At 37.0% G+C, this 22,854-nt stretch overlaps 1 protein-coding gene across 1 annotated transcript in view; it reads right to left on the reverse strand.

Annotated features, from left to right (window-relative positions):
- MCTP2 (multiple C2 and transmembrane domain containing 2) overlaps positions 1 to 22,854 on the reverse strand; it is a 438,267-nt gene that overhangs the window by 227,727 nt on the left and 187,686 nt on the right. Inside the window, exon 4 of the mRNA XM_053717625.1 lies at positions 13,241 to 13,340. Within this exon, the coding sequence (XP_053573600.1) occupies positions 13,241 to 13,340 (100 nt within the window). The remainder of the gene's footprint in view (positions 1 to 13,240; positions 13,341 to 22,854) is intronic.

The raw sequence follows: 22,854 nt of genomic DNA on the forward strand, positions 1-22,854 counted from the left end.
GAGAAACAACATATAAAGCAAAATTAACAATTTCCTTATATGGCAGTTTCAGGAATAGGAAAAAAATGCAAACAGCATAGCCCTCTGAGCATAGAGAAAGGCAAGAGGCATATAGGAAGTGGGGTTTAAATAATTAAATTATTTGGTGCCAAGAATGACACGCAATGCAAACTGAAATTTTTTGGCGCTAACAACATCCAGAAATGACGCAACTCGCGTCATGGCAGACGCAACCTTGTGCAAGGAACCTGGCGTCAAATAAGACGCCAGAAATGGCAAACTTGCGTCAATGAACGTACCTTCACGCCAAAAAAATTATCACGCCAAGAATGACACAATAAATAATAGCATTTTGCGGCCCTGCAAGCCTAATTTTGCCTGCAAAAATGAAAGGAAACAGTCAATTTTGAAGAAAAGACTATAGCCCAGGTAAAAAAAAAAAAAATCCTAAATATATTTTCCCAATTTAGAAACTGATAGTCTGCAAAAGGAAATATACATAAACCTAACTCATGGCAAATATAAGTACAATACATATATTTATAAACAATCCAAGAACAGGTATTTGCAGCGCAACTGAGGGAAGAGGAATCACAATTGATATAAAAAATTTATATAAAAAATGGATATTAAAAATCTTGAAAAGCAACACCACAAAACAATAACAATCAGTAAAAATTATTGCAATTATAGTGTACGGATAATAGTTATACTTTTACCATATCCAGCCACATACTAAGTGCTGTTCACAGAAGATCGAAACAAAAAGTCTTTTCCCTTTTTGTTGGGATTTGTGCTTTCTTTTTTCTGCTATAGGATCTTCACGTATAGAGATTATTTGGTGACATATCTCTGAAATAAAGCTGCAATCCTTAGAGTGGAAAACCGTGTGACAATTCAACTGTGTGATCACCAAAAAGGGAAAAGACACTGGACTTTTTGTTTCGATCTTCTGTGAACAGCACTTAGTGTGTGGGTGGATATGGTAAAAGTATAACTATTATCCGTACACTATAATTAATTGCAATCATTTTTACTGATTGTTATTGTTTTTTGGTGTTGTTTTTACAAGATTTTTTATATCAATTTTTTATATTAATTTTTTACATCAATTGTGATTCCTCTTCCCTCAGTTGTGCTGCAAATACCTGTTCTTGGATTGTTTGTGGTAGTGTGCTACGTAGGACAGCAGCACTATGGATGAGGGGTCTGAGAATATACAAATAGATGATGTGAATGAATGTGGATATATTAGAAGGAGACAGAGGTCAGTCAATCTTTTGAACAACATTCCTAATGTAGATGAAGATCCCCACACTTTGTTTAGGCAGCTAGAAAAATTACTTTTTCAAGATACGAAAGAATGGCAGGATTTGATCTTACAGATAGAATTTTTAGATTTGCTTTTATATGTAAATGAAAATAGCAACAGATTAGCAGTTAAAAACTACACAAAAAGTACAGATAGCAATGGATTCTTGAATGCAAAGAGTGGGCATTGACCCCAATGGAAGAATAATATACCATTGGGACAATTTCTAATAATCCGAAGAAACTGCACGGCCATGGATGACTTTGAAAATAAGGCTGATATTCTTGAAAATAAATTCTTACAGAAAGGCTCTGACAAAGAACTGATAAAAAGAGCTAGAGGGAGCAGTAGAGATAAGCCTAGGGAGGATCTTCTTATGGCTAAGGATAGATCTAATACTAACAAACAGGATAGGAGTAAAATTTATTACCACCTATAATTCTGGGGCAGGTTTTATTAAATCTACTTTGAAGAAACACTGGAATATTCTAAAAATGGACCCTATATTAGGGTCACATTTGAATAAAAATCCAGTTACAATTTTTAAAAAGAATAGGAATATCAAAATTATAATAGACCCCTCGAAATTAAGGTCTAAAAAAATTGACCAACACAGGGAATCTTCTAGCTTGGGGTACCAATATAGGGAGGACTTTCAAATGTGGTAGATTGAATTGCTGTATGTGTGGATAAATCAGGAAAGGAGATGTGATTAGTAACTGGAATGAATCAAAAGAATTTAGAATCGGAGACAAGGCTACTTGTGTGTCCATGTATGTGGTGTATTGCATAACCTGTGATTGTGAGAAAATCTATGTAGGCAGAACAAAACGAAAGGTCAAGCGCCGCATATATGAACACATAGATAATATTAAAAGGGGCTAAGAAAATTATAGTGTCTCTGAACATTTCAAAACAGTTCATGGTCAGAATCCCTCAAATCTTTCAGTTAGAGTTTTAGAACTCATACCAGTCTCTGTAGGTAATGAGCAACAGAGACTCATGAAATTAAGACAATGTGAAACAAAAGGGATCAATTTATTAGACTGTATTATGACACCTAAGGGGCTTAATATTGCATTGGACCTACAGGCCTTTATGACATGAGCCCTTTCTCCAGAGATGGATTTGTAATATAATAGTCATAGGTTGCCTAGAATTATTTATTAATATATTTTTTATTCTATTTATATATATATGGGGGCTAAATTTGCCCACGCCTATGCTAATATCTACATGGGCTGGCTTGAATTGAACCACATCTTTGCAGATAGTTTCCCTTTCACTGATAACATGATTCTATATGGGCGTTTCATCAACGATATTATCGTCATTTGGGATAAACAGAATGGCCATATGGTTGATTCCTTTGTAGAATTTATGAATGATAATGGATATAACTTGTCTTTCACTGCTGAGTCTAGCACTACTAGCATTCATTTTTTAGACTTACTGATTGAAACTAGACAGGATAGAATCATTACTTCTACTTTTCGTAAACCATTGGCACGTAATACAATTTTGCGAGCTGATTCTTGTCATGTCCCTCATCTCAAGAGAGGTATACCTAAAGCACAATATCTGCGATTAAGCAGAAATTGTTCTGAAATTACTCAATACCATGTACAAGCTCAGGAATTGACCTCCAGATTAATTGAGAGGGGATATGACAAAGCATCCCTCAAAAAATTGGAAAAACAGATAGCTTTTATTGATAGAAAAGAACTGTTCATACCACATAAAAATAGGTTTAAATTGTCTACTACTGGACAAAAACAATCTAAGGAACAAAATATATTATTTATTACTGAATATAGTAGACAATACCGAGATATTTGCAATATAGTACAGAAAAATTTAACTATACTTAAGGGGGATGACTCCCTAACAGAAGTACTATCTAATGGTACTAAATGTGTAGCTAGAAAATCCCTGACTATTGCAGATATAACTAGGAAAAATCTAGTTGGAAAACCAATCACTAACAGCGCCACCATTAATTGGCTTAGTCCCAGAACTGGATGCTTTAAATGTGGCCATGTAACATGCAAAGCCTGCACTTATATCTTAGTTACTGACACATTTTCCTCAAGTGTTACACAACAAGTCTTTCATATTAAAGACAGAATTGACTGTAATTCAAAATTCATTATCTATCTGGTCAATTGCCTTCACTGTTCAAAACAATATGTAGGAATCACGACTCGTCCCTTCAAGGATAGAGTACGTGAACATCTAAGATCCCTTGAGGAAAAAGAACCCAAAACACCTGTAGCGAAACATTTCATACTCCATGGTTTTGGATCAAAGTACTTTTCCTGTGTTGGTATTGATATTATCAAAAAAGCACCCAAGAGGGGGCGATAGAGAAAAGTGTCTGAGAAAAAAAGAGATTTTTTGGATAGTCAAGTTACATACTAGAACTCCAGAGGGAATGAATAAAAGAATGGATGTAGATCTATTTGTAGAGTGAGTATAGATATCATCCATTTCCCTTCTTGATTGTAGAAATAAGGGGTTTATTTGTTAGCTTTATTGCCATACCTACCCTTATACTTATTTTTTAATCCATTTTTAGATAAATTAGTCCTTGAATCCTTCTTCTTTTTGACTAAGATGTGCTATAATCAAATATTTTCTTATAGAAGATTTAGTAATGTTTTTTGTTCTTTTGGTTCCTCTTTTTTTAATTGCTAAATAATTTTATATGGTTTATGTTTTTAGTTATCATTATTCTGTTATTAGTTTTGAATATCTTTCCCTATATTTTTATCTAAATTTAAAACCTTTTTTTATTTATTTAAATAGGATTTTTCAATAAATTGTTTTGTCCTTGCGAAGGGAACATAATGATTATTGGGACACTAAAAATCTCTATTGTTATATGATGCATCTACCTTATGGTTTATTTAAACCTGCAGATTTTGGAAGTCCCAATATTTATTAGATCATGTGTACATATATATATATATATATATATATATATATATATATATATATATATATATATATATATATATATATATATACACATATATATACATATATATATATATTTTTTTTTTTTTTTCTGTATTGTATTGTTTTTTTCTATATTGCATTGTTTCTTACGTTTATATAGATATATGTGCATACATTTCTGCTATCGTGTTTACTTTTATATATATTTTTTAAAAGAACAGTTTTAGTTTTAATATGTTTTTTATTTGTCACATTTTTTTGATTTATAAGTTGATGTGTACACATTTTGAATGTATTAATGTTAATACATATTCATAAATGCATTTGTGAGAGATATCAAGCCTCTATGCTTACCAATGGTACACTCAGGTGGACTAGTCATTTAAATTAACAGTTCATGATTAGTATCTGTTTTCTTACTACCTGATTGGCTGATGGTTCGCCTATAGGCTTTGCTCTGAGGTCGTTACCTCTGATGAAGCGCATGTGCGCATGAGCGAAACGCGTCAGGTGTATTCTAGGTTACACACCTTACTATGAGCAACATTGCTGAATAAAAATTTTTTGCACAAGTTCCATGAGTCCGGAGTTCCTGTTTCTTCCTCCTTTGGATGTATGGAGTCTTGTATATATATATATATATATATATATATATATATATATATATATATATATATATATATATATATATATATATATGATGATGTGGTGTTGGGAATGTATATATCTTTATGATATTTTTATAAATTTATTCTTTTTAATAATAATAGTGCAACAATTGTGAGTAAGTGGATGAGCTGTACTCAACATTAGATTTTTATTGTAAAGTGGTTTTGATTGTAAGTTAGCATCAATATTTTTGTTTTGTTATATTTGTTGTTATTTATTTTTATGGGAGTGTTGTAAATCAATGTGTATATAATCATACTATGTTAATCTCCTTGCAAATATGGCTCTGAGTCAGTCCGATATAGATTATAATGTATGTGGAGGCTGGTCTTGAATATGGAAACAGATTGGCCGAAATCAGAACACACAGACCGACCAGGAGGGCAACGAATAGAGTCACGTATGCGTGACGTCACTCTAATTATGCCCATTTACGGAAGGCCGGTCCAGACTAATCGAACAAATTGAATATGAATTAAACCAATCAGGATTAACTTTGAAGCACCTAAGGAGACGCTGTAGGACACAGCACATAACTACTTCCTCTTGAGAAATTTTGGATAGGCCAAACGAAACGCGTTGAGGGTGGGCTTGACGAGGCTCCTTTGGATAGCGTTTACAAGAGCCGGGTAATCCAAACAGCTGAACAGTCGAAGTGTGACTTGAATTCTATATCGATTACAACTGGGACTCTTTTGCTTCTTCCCAAGAATGGGATACAGGCTTGTGACTTTTTTCCTTTTTGTGAGTGTTTTTAACCATGTGTGCTAGTTAAATATATAAAACCTCTGGGATTTGCGCTTTCTTTTTTCGGCTATAGGATCTTTACATATATTTAGAACTTTATATTAAAACATAAAGTGCCAAACCATAGCTGAGAGTGTCTTAAGTAATGAAAACATACTTACCGAAAGACACCCATCCACATATAGCAGATAGCCAAACCAGTACTGAAACAGTTATCAGTAGAGGTAATGGAATATGAGAGTAGATCTTCAATCTGAAAAGGGAGGTAGGAGATGAATCTCTACAACCGATAACAGAGAACCTATGAAAAGATTTCCAGCAAGGAAAACCATAGAATTCAATAGGTGATACTCCCTTCACATCCCTCTGACATTCACTATACTCTGAGAGGAATCCTACTTCAAAATGCTAAGAAGCGCATATCACAGAAGAAAATCAAGCACAAAAACTTACTTCACCACCTCCATAGGAGGCAAAGTTTGTAAAACTGAATTGCGGGTGCGGTGAGGGGTATATTTATAGGCATTTTGAGATTAGGGAAACTTTGCCCCTCCTGGTAGGATTGTATATCCCATACATCACTAGCTCATGGACTCTTGCCAATCACATGAAAGAAATAATAATTCTGCATATATTTACACATGCCACATCTAGATAGTGTATATTTCCAAGTGCCATCGGTTCTTGTTAGCCACTGAGAGAGCTGATGCTGAGACTCACTATCCTATCTATAAGTCTTAAGGTCTAGAATATCCAGCACATGGGCTCAAATAGACAGTGTGCCAGCTCAGAGGGTCATGCACAAACCCCCAAAACAAAATAATGAACATAAAAAAGCAGCACCACCAATATCTTTGAGCAGGTTTAGCGCATGTTAGATCGAGCCAATATATTTTTCAGATCCCAGTTCTTTTTGTATGTAATGGTGGGTTTGTCTGATCAATAGAACCCTCATTACAAAGGCCTAAGAAGTAGCAACTGCTCTAGTGGAATGAGTAGTAATGAGTTCAGGGGGAGTTTTACCTGCAACCAAATAAGCCTTGCAAATTAAAGCTTTAAGCCAAGCCGCAAAAGCAAACAAGCTGCAAAAGCAACAGCCATAGCTTTCCAACGTTTGCAAGGCCCAGAAAAATTAACAAAAAGATAAGAAGGTCTGAAATATTTTGTGGATTCCCCATAATATTTGAGAGCTCTTACATCATCCAAGTAAAAAAATAGGAACAATTGCCTGATCTATAGTATCGTTATTTAGCACCTTACGAAGAAAAGAATATATAGTGCAAAGAACAACCTTATCTTAAAGAAAAATAAAGAAAATGAGGTTAAATTAAATTATTGAACGCCAGTGAGTGCCTGCTTCTTGTGGAGGATTGTATATATATATATATATATATATATATATATATATATATATATATATATATATATATATATATATATATATATATATATATATATATATATATATATATATATATATACATATACACACACACACACACACACACACACTCTGTTTGAAGAATCCTCAAAACCAGATTAAGATTCCAAGGAGAAGAAACTGGATCAAGAACAGATTTACTGATCTGAGCCTGAACAAAGGCCTGAAAGTCAGGACTTTTAAGAATTTTCTTATGAAACAAAACAGAAAGAGGCAAAATATGACCCATTAGCTGATAAGCCTTAAAGGGACACTGAACCCAAATGTTTTCTTTCATGATTCAGATAGAGCGTGCAATTTTAAGCAACTTTCTAATTTACTCCTATTAACAATTTTTCTTCGTTCTCTTGCTATCTTTATTTGAAAAAGTTTTTTGGTTCAGTACTCTGGACAGCACTTTTTTATCAACCAATCAGCAAGAATAACCAAGGTTGTTCATCAAAAATCTTGCATTTCAAATAAAGATACCAAGAGAATGAAGAAAATTTGATAATAGGAGTAAATTAGAAAGTTGATTAAAATGTCATGCTCTATCTGAATCACGAAATAAAAAATTTGGGTTCAGTGTCCTTTAATCTAAGCCTTCATGAAGGAACTACGGGGTCTTGTGATCTCACAGAATCCTCTAAAACATATCCTGGTGGTCCCCATTCATTTAATACAGTATGGAGGGCATAGGCTGGTCACAGCTTCAGTCTGTGCTTATCTGTCAGAGACAAAGACATAGCAATGGAATCTATTATGAACCCCAGAAAAAGACACACGTCTTAGAAGTTACTGATTTAACAGTGACTCTGAAGCATCTGAAGAACCATCTGAGTGCGAGACACAGCCAGATGGTAAGGAGAAGCCTGATCCAGAATGTTATCCAAGTAAATTTATTGAGCTTGAACAAAAGACAATAGGGCTCCCAGAACGTTTGTAAACATTCTGGGAGCTGTAGACAGACCAAAAGAGGGCCACAAGCTGATAATGTTTGCCTAGAAAAGCAAAACTCAGGAACTTGACATGATCAGTGTGGAAAGGGATATGCAAATATTCATCTTTTAAGTATATGGAAGACATGAAACTAAACCTGCGATAAAAGGAAGTAAAGAGCGACTTGTCTCCATCTTTAAAGTAGGAACTTTCAGGAATTTGTTCAATATTTTGAGATCCAAAACAGGAAAAAAGTACCCTATTTGGTACTATAAATAGATTTGAATAAACCCCTGGTTTAATTTTAGAGTTGGAACATCTTCCCAGAACATCTTCCCAGAGGAGGCCTTGAACAAAAGTTTTTTCATTACCCATGGGAAATGGTTTGTAATACCCAGGGATCTTGAACAGATCTCTCCCAAGCCACCTAAAAGAGATTCAATCTTCCCCCCACCAGAGACTGATCTAAGCTTACCCTTAGATTTATTATCCTGGGGCAGAAAAGCTCCCTTACCCCCAGTGACTGTAGCAATAATAGCAGGTCAAAATAGAGATTTATACTGGAAAAGGTGAGAAAGCAGTCTGCGCTTAGAAACCATATTAGCAGAGCAAGCCACAAAGCTTTCCTAGCTAAAGCAGCTAATGAAAATGTATTTCTTTCCGGATATGGTGAGTCCACAGCTTCATCAATTAGTGTTGGGAATACCACTCCTGGTCAGCAGTAGGCAGAAAAGAGCACCCCAGTCAAACTGGTAAGTATCACTTCCCTTCCCACAACCCCCAGACATTCGACCAAAAGGAAATGGAAAAAAAAGGGAGTAACACAAGGTGTAGAGGTGCCTGAGGTTTTTTTTTTTTTTAAACAATTTTTTATTGAAGTTTTCAACTCAAAGTCATATATAGAGTTCGCCCATCAGCGATAAATATATCAAAGTATCACATAAAGTACCGGAAAATGTAGGTCATCTGATAAAACAAAACAATGGGTACAATTCCATCTCTCCATTCTATGCTAATAATAAAGTAGGAATAATAATAATAAATTGAAGTAGAGAGGTGCCTGAGGTTTAATAAAAAATAACTGTCTTGAAACAAAGGGCGGGCCGTGGACTCAACATATCCGGAAATAAATAAATTTATCAGGTAAGCATAAATTTTCTTTTCTTTCCTAAGATATGGTGAGTCCATAGCTTCATCATTTACTGTTGGGAACCAATACCCAAGCTAGAGGACACAGTTGAATAAGGAGGGACAAGGCAGGCAGACTTAAACAGAAATGACCACCTCTTGATTAACATTACTCCCAAAAGACTCCTTGTTCAAGGCAAAAGTATCAACTTTGGAAAGAGTATGCAAAGAGAACCAAGTTGCAGCCTTGCAAAATTGTTCCACAGAAGCTTCATTCTTGAAAACCCAATAAGAGGAGACAGCCTTAGTGGAAAGAGCTGTAATTCGCTCAGGAGGCTGCAGTCCAGCAGTCTCATAAGCAAAACTAATTATAATTCTCAACCAGAGATAAATAGAAGTAGCAGTAGCTTTTGGACCTTTACGTTTCCCAGAGAAACAAAAAGGGTAAAAGACTGGCGAAAATACATAGTCGCCTGTAAAAAAAGAAAAAAGAAATTATAAAGCATACACAACCTCAAGTTGTGCAACAACGTTCTTTATGAGAAGAAGCATTGGGACAGAGAAAAGGAACAACAATTTCCTTATTAATATATCTGTCCAAAACCTCTATAGGAAGGAAACCTAACTTAGTACAAAGAACAAGCTTATCCTCAAGAAAGATGAGAAAAGGCGAATCACACTGCAAGGCTGAGATTCCGAAAACTCTCCGAGCAGAAGAGAAACAATAAGGAACAAAACCTTCCAAGATAACAAATTAATATCTATGGAATGCAATGGGCCAAACAGAGTCTGCTGTAAAACTTAAAAGAACAAAGTTAAGGCTCCAAGGAAGAGCAACAGACTTAAACATAGGCCTGATTTTGATCAAGGCCTGACCAAAAAATTGCACATCTGGCACGTCCGCCAGGCGCTTATGTAGCAAAATAGAAAATGCAGAAATTTGACCCTTCAGGGTACTGACTAACAAACCCTTCTCCAGACTTTCCTGGAGAAAAGACAAAATCCTAGGAATCCTGACTCTACTCCAAGAGTAGACCTTGGATTTACACCATATTATGGCTAATCTGTCTAGTAATAGGCTTGCAAGCCTGAATCATGGTCTCAACCACGCTTAGACTTAACTAAGCGTTCAATCGCCAAGCAACAAGCTTCAGAGAAACGAAAGAATGGACCCAGATAAGAAGGTCCCTCCTCAGAAACAACTACCAAGGTGGAAGAGATACATCCTCGCAAGGTCTGTATCCAGATTCTGCGAGACTATGCAAGAACTATTAAACATACTGATGCCCACTCCTATGTGATACGAGCAAAGACTCGTGGAAGGAGAGCAAACTGAGGAACAGGGATGTCCGACTGAAAACCCAAAGAACCGCCAGGGATTTCAACAGAGCAGTCTGCTGATCTCTTAAACCCTTAAACGTAATAGGAAAGTTTGGCATACTGCCATCTCCAACTGCAGCACCCCATATTTGAGGGTTAAAGGGACAGTATACACTCATTTTTATATAACTGCATGTATTAGACACTACTATAAAGAATAAGATGCACAGATACTGATATAAAAATCCAGTATAAAATTGTTTAAAAACTTAATTAGTTAGTCTCAATTTAGCTCTGTTGAAAAGGTAGCTGCAAAGCCCACTGCTAGTGGGAAATAAGACACCCCCCTTCTATTGCATATGAAAAGACCCTTTACACAAACAGGAGCAAGCTGGAGAAGGTAGCTGACGGTATTCTCATAAAACTTTGGGGCTTGGTTAGGAGTCTGAAAATTAGAGCAATGTTATTTAAAAATAAGCAAAAACTATCCATTTAAAAAAACAACTTTATGGGCTATATAAATAGATCATCTACAAAACATTTATGCAAAGAAAAAAATGAGTGTATAATATCCCTTTAACCAGGAGAACACCTCCGGAAGAAGAATCCACTCCACGGAATGATCTGACTGTCAAGAAGTCCGCTCCTGGTATCTACTCCAGAAATGTGAATAGTGGAGAGGCAACAAATGTGAGCGTCCGCCCACTGAACAATCCACACTAATCATAGCTAAGTAACTCCAGGTTCCACTCAGGTGGTTGATGTAAACCACTGAGATGAAATCATCTTGAACAACCGAAACCAAGCCATCAGAACATTGTAGAACACTCTCAACTCCAAGATGGTTATTGAATAGCAGACTCCTCCCAAGTCTATAGTCACCAAACCAATAGGCCGGCGTCCGTGGTCATCATTAATCAGGAAGAACTCCTGAAGCATGTGTCCAGAGACAGATGCTCCTGCCAAAACCACCACAGGAAAGAATCTTCTGTCAACAGATCAAGATCTATCCTACGAGACAGAACCACATGATCCCCGTTCCACTATCTGAGCATGCATAACAGCAAACTCTCAGATGGAATCGAGCAAGAGACGATGTCCAATGAAGCAACCATCAGACCAATAACCTCCTGTTAGAACCTGAAAGATCCTGATGTAGTGCATCACAACTGCCCCTTACTCTCAAATAATAAATATATATATATATATATATATATATATATATATATATATATATATATATATATATATATATAGTTTGTATCACAAGATGTAGGGAAATCACTATTGGTTAAGTGATACCCGGTGAATTGTGAGTTAGTAATTAATGTGCAATTTTATACACTGTTGTACTGTAGCTTTAAGGAAGTATAGTAGCAATAACTCAGTTGTTAATATAATTATAACTCCCCTTAATAATGAGGGACTCCTTATATAGATTGGATGTGAACCTAGTACTGCTTGTGTTTCCTGATACTGTTAGTCTGCAGCTCTTGACACTTTAGAATTATATGCACAGCTTAAGTGGTGATCATGCGATAGTACTAAGAACAGTCTCTGCCATAGCTCAATATCAGATTGAAACGTACACCACTGAGGTATGGTTGTGAGAGCTGGGAAGGCAGCGGTCAGCTTGTAAGCTTGTTACTCACGGAGTCTGCTGGATCTGGTATCGGTAACGGGTTACGTCAGAGAGGGGGAGTGGTTCTCACGGAGCTATGCTGCAGGCTGTTTGCGGCTGTGTTATAGAGAGCTCAGCACCTGTAGTATAGACCAATACAACTATAATACTAAGCACCAGATTGCTGGTGCAGCTGGAATTTAAAGACTAAGTAGGCAGGGCTAAGGATTTAAAGGTGTAGGATCCTGACACCTCCATACATTGAGTCACTGAGGGGGCCAAACAGTTTGGGAGGTAAAAATAAGCATACAATATTTAATCAATGTATTTATAACACATATGGTGCATTTGGGAAAACATGTAAAAAACAAACAATGTAAAAACACTGTAAAACAATATAATAATAAATCAGGGTGTGGCCACACCTATGTAGTACTCCTTTAATGTAACCATAGAATCATAAAAAAAACAAAAGAAAAAAACACTCAGTTATCTATATAAATAATTGTACTGATTTTAAAAAAGTGCTTAAACAGATATGCAAAGGCTTATAAAAAAATACAATTCAATATGTGAAAAAGGGGTATTGTATTATAATAATTCACAATTGCATTTAAATTTTGCTCATTGCTGGAACTGTAGTGGTATAATGTGAGTTAAATACCCTTAGTTGAATGTCCTTGTTTGTAGCTTGTAATTAAAATGTACTTATGAGTAGGCAAAGATTCGCTATATATGCCACTCGAAAAAGTGTAGCAAGTTGGATAATTGACCTTGATAAAGGCAGACCTAAACGCGTTGAAGTGATTTGCTACCTAAAGGAATACGATTTCAGAGATATATGGAACTTCATTAAATGTAATTGAAGATCTCTCCATTTTCAAATTTGGAACCATTACGATCTCCCGACTCTCTGATTGGTTAAATCGGTCAGATGATCCCAATATGTCAGTCTGGAGAACAAACTTACTTTTCTTCAAACTTATTACAATGTTTTGTTGATGTTTATAAACAGGTCACAGAATATTTTCTCTTAAATTGTCAATAATAAGAGAAGAGGGGGCCCATTTTTATTCTCCAATACAAGTGGGGTAAAGTTGGTGCAAAGGGTGCTTAAAATTACCTGAGCGGTCTCTGATGACCAAATTCCGACCTTCTTGAAGGTGAATGGTCAAGAGATAAGACGTAAGACTGGAAATATTGCTCAAGCTCTCATCAAGGCCCTGTTAAATAAATAAATAAATAAATAAATAAATAAATAAAAGGTTTAAGAAAAGCAACATAGAAAAATTAAAAAGGATTTATTTCGTCTATATCCCAAAAGCATTTTTTTAATAATCCATGTTCAGTGTATTCAGCTGACTGACAGCAGTTTAAAGGGACAGTAAACCTTAAAAATAATGTTATATAATTCTGCACATAGTGCAGAATTATATAACATTATTTAGGTGCTATAGCCATAAAACCCTTTTTTACCTTTTAAAATGTAAAAATGACAGCGCTTTTACAGACCCGCTCTCTGCTCTCTGCTGAGCGGGTCTGTAATATTTAGTCAGCGCATCGGGCCAGCTGTATAGTCACAGCCCGGCCCGACCGCGCCATAGCACTAAGTGCACCTCGCTCCTGTGACATACTTTTTACCTTTGTGATTACCTTGTATCTAAGCCTCTTCTGACAGCCCTCTGATCACATGACTTTTTATTTATTATCTATTGACTTGCATTTAACCCAAATAGTGCAGTGTCATGCACAACTTCATGGGCGTGAGCACAATGCTATCTACATGGCACACATGAACTAGCATTCTCCTGTTGTGAAATGCAAATAAAAAAAGCAGGTGATAAGAGGTTGTCTGTAGTGGCTTAGAAACAAGCAGAAATTTAGAGGTTTAAAAGGTTATAAAGTATATTAATATAACAATGTTGGTATGCAAAGCTGGGGAATGGGTAGTAAAGGCATAATCTATCTTTTTAAACAATAAAAAAAAATGTGTTGACTGTCCCTTTAACTCTTTATATGTGCCAGGCACCACCCACTTACCTCATTTGCATTGTATGTATTAGATAAATTGGGCTATGAATTGATACTGATATATGATTATTTGTTTGTACTCAGAACCCTTTTTTTTGTGTTAAGTAATTAAAGTAAGCCTAAAAGAAGTAAACCCAGTAAGTTCCATCCTTACAAAACAGAGGCATTTGCTAAACATGGATTGTTGAAGAAACAGGACAGGATTCACCTACCACAGAAAACTGCTGTAGCCATAAACTGTTATCAATTGTTCTTTCTTCTCTTGGTATCTTTATTTGAAAAGGCAGGAATGATTAGGAGTTGGCCCATTGTAGATTCAGCACCTAGGTAGTGCTTGCTGATTGGTGGCTAAATGTAGCCACCAATCAGCAAGTGCTATCTAGGTTGCTGAACTAAAAAACATAATTTATGTAAGAACTTACCTGATAAATTCATTTCTTTCATATTAGCAAGAGTCCATGAGCTAGTGACGTATGGGATATACATTCCTACCAGGAGGGGCAAAGTTTCCCAAACCTCAAAATGCCTATAAATACACCCCTCACCACACCCACAAATCAGTTTAACGAATAGCCAAGAAGTGGGGTGATAAGAAAAAAGTGCGAAAGCATATAAAATAAGGAATTGGAATAATTGTGCTTTATACAAAAAAATCATAACCACCACAAAAAGGGTGGGCCTCATGGACTCTTGCTAATATGAAAGAAATGAATTTATCAGGTAAGTTCTTACATAAATTATGTTTTCTTTCATGTAATTAGCAAGAGTCCATGAGCTAGTGACGTATGGGATAATGACTACGCAAGATGTGGATCTTTCCACGCAAGAGTCACTAGAGAGGGAGGGATAAAATAAAAGACAGCCAATTCCTGCTGAAAATAATCCACACCCAAAATAAAGTTTAATGAAAACATAAGCAGAAGATTCAAACTGAAACCGCTGCCTGAAGTACTTTTCTACCAAAAACTGCTTCAGAAGAAGAAAACACATCAAAATGGTAGAATTTAGTAAAAGTATGCAAAGAGGACCAAGTTGCTGCTTTGCAAATCTGATCAACCGAAGCTTCATTCCTAAACGCCCAGGAAGTAGAAACTGACCTAGTAGAATGAGCTGTAATCCTTTGAGGCGGAGTTTTACCCGACTCGACATAGGCATGAGGAAAAAAAGATTTCAACCAAGATGCCAAAGAAATAGCAGAAGCTTTCTGGCCTTTTCTAGAACCGGAAAAGATAACAAATAGACTAGGGGCGCGATCCGATATCGATCACAGTTTGCGGCGCAAGCGAGGAGACCGGCGTCGCCCGCAGTTTCAGCTCGCAACTCGAGCCATCCCATATAAGTCGCCGTCAGATGCTAACGTGCCGTAAGTCTCACAAACCAGCGATGTCCAGAAATCTGCGTAAGTACAAATTTCTGGCGTCGCCAGTGACTTGCGGCACGTTAGAATCTGCCGGCGCCTATAAAACCTGACTAAAGTTTAAAACACCCGCACTGTCTAACACGCCTCCCTAACATAGCCCGCACTGTCTAACCCTCTATCCGCTATCCCCCCTCACTATCCTAACAATAAAAAAGCTATTAACCCCTAAACCGCCGCTCCTTTACCCCGCCGCAACCTAATAAAGTTATTAACCCCTAAACCGCCGCTCCCGTACCCCGCCGCCAGCTATATTATATCTATAACCCCCTAAAGTGAGCCCCTAACACCGCCGCCATCTATATTAAAATTATTAACCCCTAATGTAAGCCCCTTACACCGCCGCCATCTCTATTAAAATGATTAACCCCTAATTTAATCTACCTACCCTTCGGCCAGCTATATTATCTATATTAACCCTAAGTATATTATAGTTAATATAGGTATTACATTATATATATTAACTATATTAACCCTAATTATATTAGGGTTAATATAGTTACTATAGTATTTATATTAACTATATTAACTCTATCTAACCCTAACACCCCTAACTATATTTATATTAAATTAATCTAATTAATTTATAAACTAAAATATTCCTATTTAAATCTAAATACTTACCTATAAAATAAACCCTAAGATAGCTACAATATAATTAATAATTACATTGTAGCTATGTTAGGGTTAATATTTATTTTACAGGTAAAATGTTAATTATTTTAACTAGGTATAATAGATATTAAATAGTTATTAACTATTTAATATCTACCTAGTTAAAATAATTACCCAATTACCTGTAAAATAAATCCTAACCTAAGTTATAAATACACCTACACTATCAATAAATTAAATAAACTACAAACATCTATCTAAAAATACAATTAAATTAACTAAACTAAATTACAAAAAAAAACAAACACTAAATTACAAAAAATAAAAAAAGATTACATGATTTTTAAGCTAATTACACCTATTCTAAGCCCCCTAATAAAATAATAAACCCCCAAAATAAAAAAAATTCCCTGCCCTATTCTAAATTAAACAAATTTCAAAGCTCTTTACCTTACCAGCCCTTAAAAGGGCCTTTTGTGGGGCATGCCCCAAAGAATTCAGCTCTTTTGCATTCAACAAATACAATCCCCCCCCCCCATTACAACCCACCACCCACATACCCCTATTCTAAACCCACCCAAACCCCCCTTAAAAAAGCCTAACACTACCCCCCTGAAGATCTCCCTACCTTGTCTTCACCACACCGGGCCGAACTCCTGATCCGATCCGGGCGATGTCGTCCTCCAAGCGGCAAAGAAGAATTCTTCCTCCGGCGATGTCATCCTCCAAGCGGCAAAGAAGAATTCTTCCTCCGGCGACGTCTTCCTCCAAGCGGCAGCAAAGTCTTCATTCTTCCGGCGGCATCTTCAATCTTCTTTCTTCGCTCCGCCGCCGCGGAGCATCCATCCCGGCCGACTGCTAAACTTGGAATGAGGTACCTTTAAATGACGTCATCCAAGATGGCGTCCGCCGAATTCCGATTGGCTGATAGGATTCTATCAGCCAATCGGAATTAAGTTAAAAAAATCTGATTGGGTGATTGAATCAGCCAATCAGATTCAAGTTCAATCCGATTGGCTGATCCAATCAGCCAATCAGATTGAGCTCGCATTCTATTGGCTGATCGGAACAGCCAATAGAATGCAAGCTCAATCTGATTGGCTGATTGGATCAGCCAATCGGATTGAACTTGAATCTGATTGGCTGATTCAATCAGCCAATCAGATTTTTTTAACTTAATTCCGATTGGCTGATAGAATCCTATCAGCCAATCGGAATTCAGCGGACGCCATCTTGGATGACGTCATTTAAAGGTACCTCATTCCAAGTTTAGCAGTCGGCCGGGATGGATGCTCCGCGGCGGCGGAGCGAAGAAAGAAGATTGAAGATGCCGCCGGAAGAATGAAGACTTTGCTGCCGCTTGGAGGAAGACGTCGCCGGAGGAAGAATTCTTCTTTGCCGCTTGGAGGATGACATCGCCGGAGGACGACATCGCCCGGATCGGATCAGGAGTTCGGCCCGGTGTGGTGAAGACAAGGTAGGGAGATCTTCAGGGGGGTAGTGTTAGGCTTTTTTAAGGGGGGTTTGGGTGGGTTTAGAATAGGGGTATGTGGGTGGTGGGTTGTAATGGGGGGGGGGGATTGTATTTGTTGAATGCAAAAGAGCTGAATTCTTTGGGGCATGCCCCACAAAAGGCCCTTTTAAGGGCTGGTAAGGTAAAGAGCTTTGAAATTTGTTTAATTTAGAATAGGGCAGGGAATTTTTTTTATTTTGGGGGTTTATTATTTTATTAGGGGGCTTAGAATAGGTGTAATTAGCTTAAAAATCATGTAATCTTTTTTTATTTTTTGTAATTTAGTGTTTGTTTTTTTTTGTAATTTAGTTTAGTTAATTTAATTGTATTTTTAGATAGATGTTTGTAGTTTATTTAATTTATTGATGGTGTAGGTGTATTTATAACTTAGGTTAGGATTTATTTTACAGGTAATTGGGTAATTATTTTAACTAGGTAGATATTAAATAGTTAATAACTATTTAATATCTATTATACCTAGTTAAAATAATTAACATTTTACCTGTAAAATAAATATTAACCCTAACATAGCTACAATGTAATTATTAATTATATTGTAGCTATCTTAGGGTTTATTTTATAGGTAAGTATTTAGATTTAAATAGGAATATTTTAGTTTATAAATTAATTAGATTAATTTAATATAAATAAAGGTAGGGGTGTTAGGGTTAGATAGAGTTAATATAGTTAATATAAATACTATAGTAACTATATTAACCCTAATATAATTAGGGTTAATATAGTTAATATATATAATGTAATAACTATATTAACTATAATATACTTAGGGTTAATATAGATAATATAGCTGGCGGCGGGGTAGGTAGATTAAATTAGGGGTTAATCATTTTAATAGAGATGGCGGCGGTGTAAGGGGCTTACATTAGGGGTTAATAATATTAATATAGCTGGCGGCGGTATAGGGGGATTAGATTAGGGGTTAATAATTTTTATATAGGTGGCGGCGGTGTAAGGGGTCAGATTAGGGGATAGATAAGGTAGATGGCGGCGGTTTTAGAGGCTCACAGTAGGGGGTTAGTTTATGTAGATGGCGGCGGGGTCCGGGAGCGGCGGGATCGCGGTTGACAGGTAGATAGACATTGCGCATGCGTTAGGTGTTAGGTTTATTTTCTAGTTAGTTTAGGGAGTTACGGGTCTCCAATAGTCAGCGTAAGGCTTCTTACGGCTGCTTTTTGTGGCGAGGTGAAAATGGAGTAAGTTTTCTCCATTTTCGCCACGTAAGTCCTTACGCTGCATATTGGATACCAAACTGCGCGGGTTTGGTATACCTGCCTATGGCCCAAAAAACTGCGGGCGACGGCAGAAATATACGCGCGTAACTTCTAGCTTACGCCGTATATAGGATACCAAATCCGCGCAATTATTGGCATCACCGGCTTTTGCGGGCGACGATTTTTATCGGATCGACCCCCTGAAGTCTTTCGGAAAGACTTAGTAGCTTCAACATAATATTTCAAAGCTCTAACAACATCCTAAGAATGCAACGATTTCTCCTTAGAATTCTTAGGATTAGGACATAATGAAGGAACCACAATTTCTCTACTAATGTTGTTGGAATTCACAACCTTAGGTAAAAATTGAAAAGAAGTTCGCAACACCGCCTTATCCTGATGAAAAATCAGAAAAGGAGACTCACAAGAAAGAGCAGATAATTCAGAGACTCTTCTGGCAGAAGAGATCGCCAAGAGAAACAAAACTTTCCAAGAAAGTAATTTAATGTCCAATGAATGCATGGGTTCAAAAGGAGGAGCTTGAAGAGCCCCCAGAACCAAATTCAAACTCCAAGGAGGAGAAATTGACTTAATGACAGGTTTTATACGAACCAAAGCTTGTACAAAACAATGAATATCAGGAAGATTAGCAATCTTTCTGTGAAAAAGAACAGAAAGAGCAGAGATTTGTCCTTTCAAGGAACTTGCGGATAAACCTTTATCTAAACCATCCTGAAGAAACTGTAAAATTCTCGGAATTCTAAAAGAATGCCAAGAAAAATGATGAGAAAGACACCAAGAAATATAAGTCTTCCAGACTCTATAATATATCTCTCTAGATACAGATTTACGAGCCTGTAACATAGTATTAATCACAGAGTCAGAGAAACCTCTTTGACCAAGAATCAAGCGTTCAATCTCCATACCTTTAAATTTAAGGATTTGAGATCCTGATGGAAAAAAGGACCTTGCGACAGAAGGTCTGGTCTTAACGGAAGAGTCCACGGTTGGCAAGAGGCCATCCGCACAAGATCCGCATACCAAAACCTGTGAGGCCATGCCGGAGCTACCAGCAGAACAAACGAGCATTCCTTCAGAATCTTGGAGATTACTCTTGGAAGAAGAACTAGAGGCGGAAAGATATAGGCAGGATGATACTTCCAAGGAAGTGATAATGCATCCACTGCCTCCACCTGAGGATCCCGGGATCTGGACAGATACCTGGGAAGTTTCTTGTTTAGATGAGACGCCATCAGATCTATTTCTGGAAGTTCCCACATTTGAACAATCTGAAGAAATACCTCTGGGTGAAGAGTCCATTCGCCCGGATGCAACGTTTGGCGACTGAGATAATCCGCTTCCCAATTGTCTATACCTGGGATATGAACTGCAGAGATTAGACAGGAGCTAGATTCCGCCCAAACCAGAATTCGAGATACTTCTTTCATAGCCAGAGGACTGTGAGTCCCTCCTTGATGATTGATGTATGCCACAGTTGTGACATTGTCTGTCTGAAAACAAATGAACAATTCTCTCTTCAGAAGAGGCCAAGACTGAAGAGCTCTGAAAATTGCACGGAGTTCCAAAATATTGATCGGTAATCTCACCTCCTGAGATTCCCAAACTTCTTGTGCCGTCAGAGATCCCCACACAGCTCCCCAACCTGTAAGACTTGCATCTGTTGAAATTACAGTCCAGGTCGGAAGAACAAAAGAAGCCCCCTGAATTAAACGATGGTGATCTGTCCACCACGTCAGAGAGTGTCGTACAATCGGTTTTAAAGATATTAATTGAGATATCTTTGTGTAATCCCTGCACCATTGATTCAGCATACAGAGCTGAAGAGGTCGCATGTGAAAAGGAGCAAAGGGGATCGCGTCCGATGCAGCAGTCATAAGACCTAGAATTTCCATGCATAAGGCTACCGAAGGGAATGATTGTGACTGAAGGTTTCGACAAGCTGAAACCAATTCAGACGTCTCCTGTCCAACAGAGACAGAGTCATGGACACTGAATCTATCTGGAAACCTAGAAAGGTTACCCTTGTCTGAGGAATCAATGAACTTTTTAGTGAATTGATCCTCCAACCATGATCTTGAAGAAACAACACAAGTCGATTCGTATGAGATTCTGCTAAATGTAAAGACTGAGCAAGTACCAAGATATCGTCCAAATAAGGAAATACCACAATACCCTGTTCTCTGATTACAGACAGAAGGGCACCGAGAACCTTTGTAAAAATTCTTGGAGCTGTAGCTAGGCCAAACGGCAGAGCCACAAACTGGTAATGCTTGTCCAGGAAAGAGAATCTCAGGAACTGATAGTGATCTGGATGAATCGGAATATGCAGATATGCATCCTGTAAATCTATTGTGGACATATAATGCCCTTGCTGAACAAAAGGCAAGATAGTCCTTACAGTTACCATTTTGAATGTTGGTATCCTTACATAACGATTCAATATTTTTAGATCCAGAACTGGTCTGAAGGAATTCTCCTTCTTTGGTACAATGAAGAGATTCGAATAAAACCCCAGCCCCTGTTCCAGAACTGGAACTGGCATAATTACTCCAGCCAACTCTAGATCTGAAACACATTTCAGAAATGCTTGAGCTTTCACTGGATTTACTGGGACACGGGAAAGAAAAAATCTCTTTGCAGGAGGTCTTATCTTGAAACCAATTCTGTACCCTTCTGAAACGATGTTCTGAATCCAAAGATTGTGAACAGAATTGATCCAAATTTCCTTGAAAAAACGTAACCTGCCCCCTACCAGCTGAGCTGGACTGAGGGCCGCACCTTCATGTGGACTTAGAAGCTGGCTTTGCTTTTCTAGAAGGCTTGGATTTATTCCAGACTGGAGATGGTTTCCAAACTGAAACTGCTCCTGAGGATGAAGGATCAGGCTTTTGTTCTTTGTTGAAACGAAAGGAACGAAAACGATTATTAGCCCTATTTTTACCCTTAGATTTTTTATCCTGTGGCAAAAAAGTTCCTTTCCCACCAGTAACAGTTGAGATAATAGAATCCAACTGAGAACCAAATAATTTGTTACCCTGGAAAGAAAGGGAAAGTAGAGTTGATTTAGAAGACATATCAGCATTCCAAGTTTTAAGCCATAAAGCTCTTCTAGCTAAAATAGCTAGAAACATAAACCTGACATCAACTCTGATAATATCAAAAATGGCATCACAGATAAAATTATTAGCATGTTGAAGAAGAATAATAATATTATGAGAATCATGATCTGTTACTTGTTGCGCTAAAGTTTCCAACCAAAAAGTTGAAGCTGCAGCAACATCAGCCAATGATATAGCAGGTCTAAGAAGATTACCTGAACACAGATAAGCTTTTCTTAGAAAGGATTCAATTTTCCTATCTAAAGGATCCTTAAACGAAGTACCATCTGCCGTAGGAATAGTAGTACGTTTAGCAAGGGTAGAAATAGCCCCATCAACTTTAGGGATTTTGTCCCAAAATTCTAATCTGTCAGACGGCACAGGATATAATTGCTTAAAACGTTTAGAAGGAGTAAATGAATTACCCAAATTATTCCACTCTCTGGAAATTACTTCAGAAATAGCACCAGGAAAAACTTCTGGAATAACCACAGGAGATTTAAAGACCTTATCTAAACGTTTAGATTTAGTATCAAGAGGACCAGAATCCTCAATTTCTAAAGCAATTAGTACTTCTTTAAGTAAAGAACGAATAAATTCCATTTAAAATAAATATGAAGATTTATCAGCATCAACCTCTGAGACAGAATCCTCTGAACCAGAAGAGTCATTAGAATCAGAATGATGATGTTCATTTAAAAATTCATCTGTATAAAGAGAAGTTTTAAAAGATTTTTTATGTTTACTAGAAGGAGGAATAACAGACATAGCCTTCTTGATGGATTCAGAAACAAAATCTCTTATGTTATC

The sequence above is a fragment of the Bombina bombina genome, chromosome 6, assembly GCF_027579735.1.
Source record: "Bombina bombina isolate aBomBom1 chromosome 6, aBomBom1.pri, whole genome shotgun sequence".
Lineage (NCBI taxonomy): Eukaryota > Metazoa > Chordata > Amphibia > Anura > Bombinatoridae > Bombina > Bombina bombina.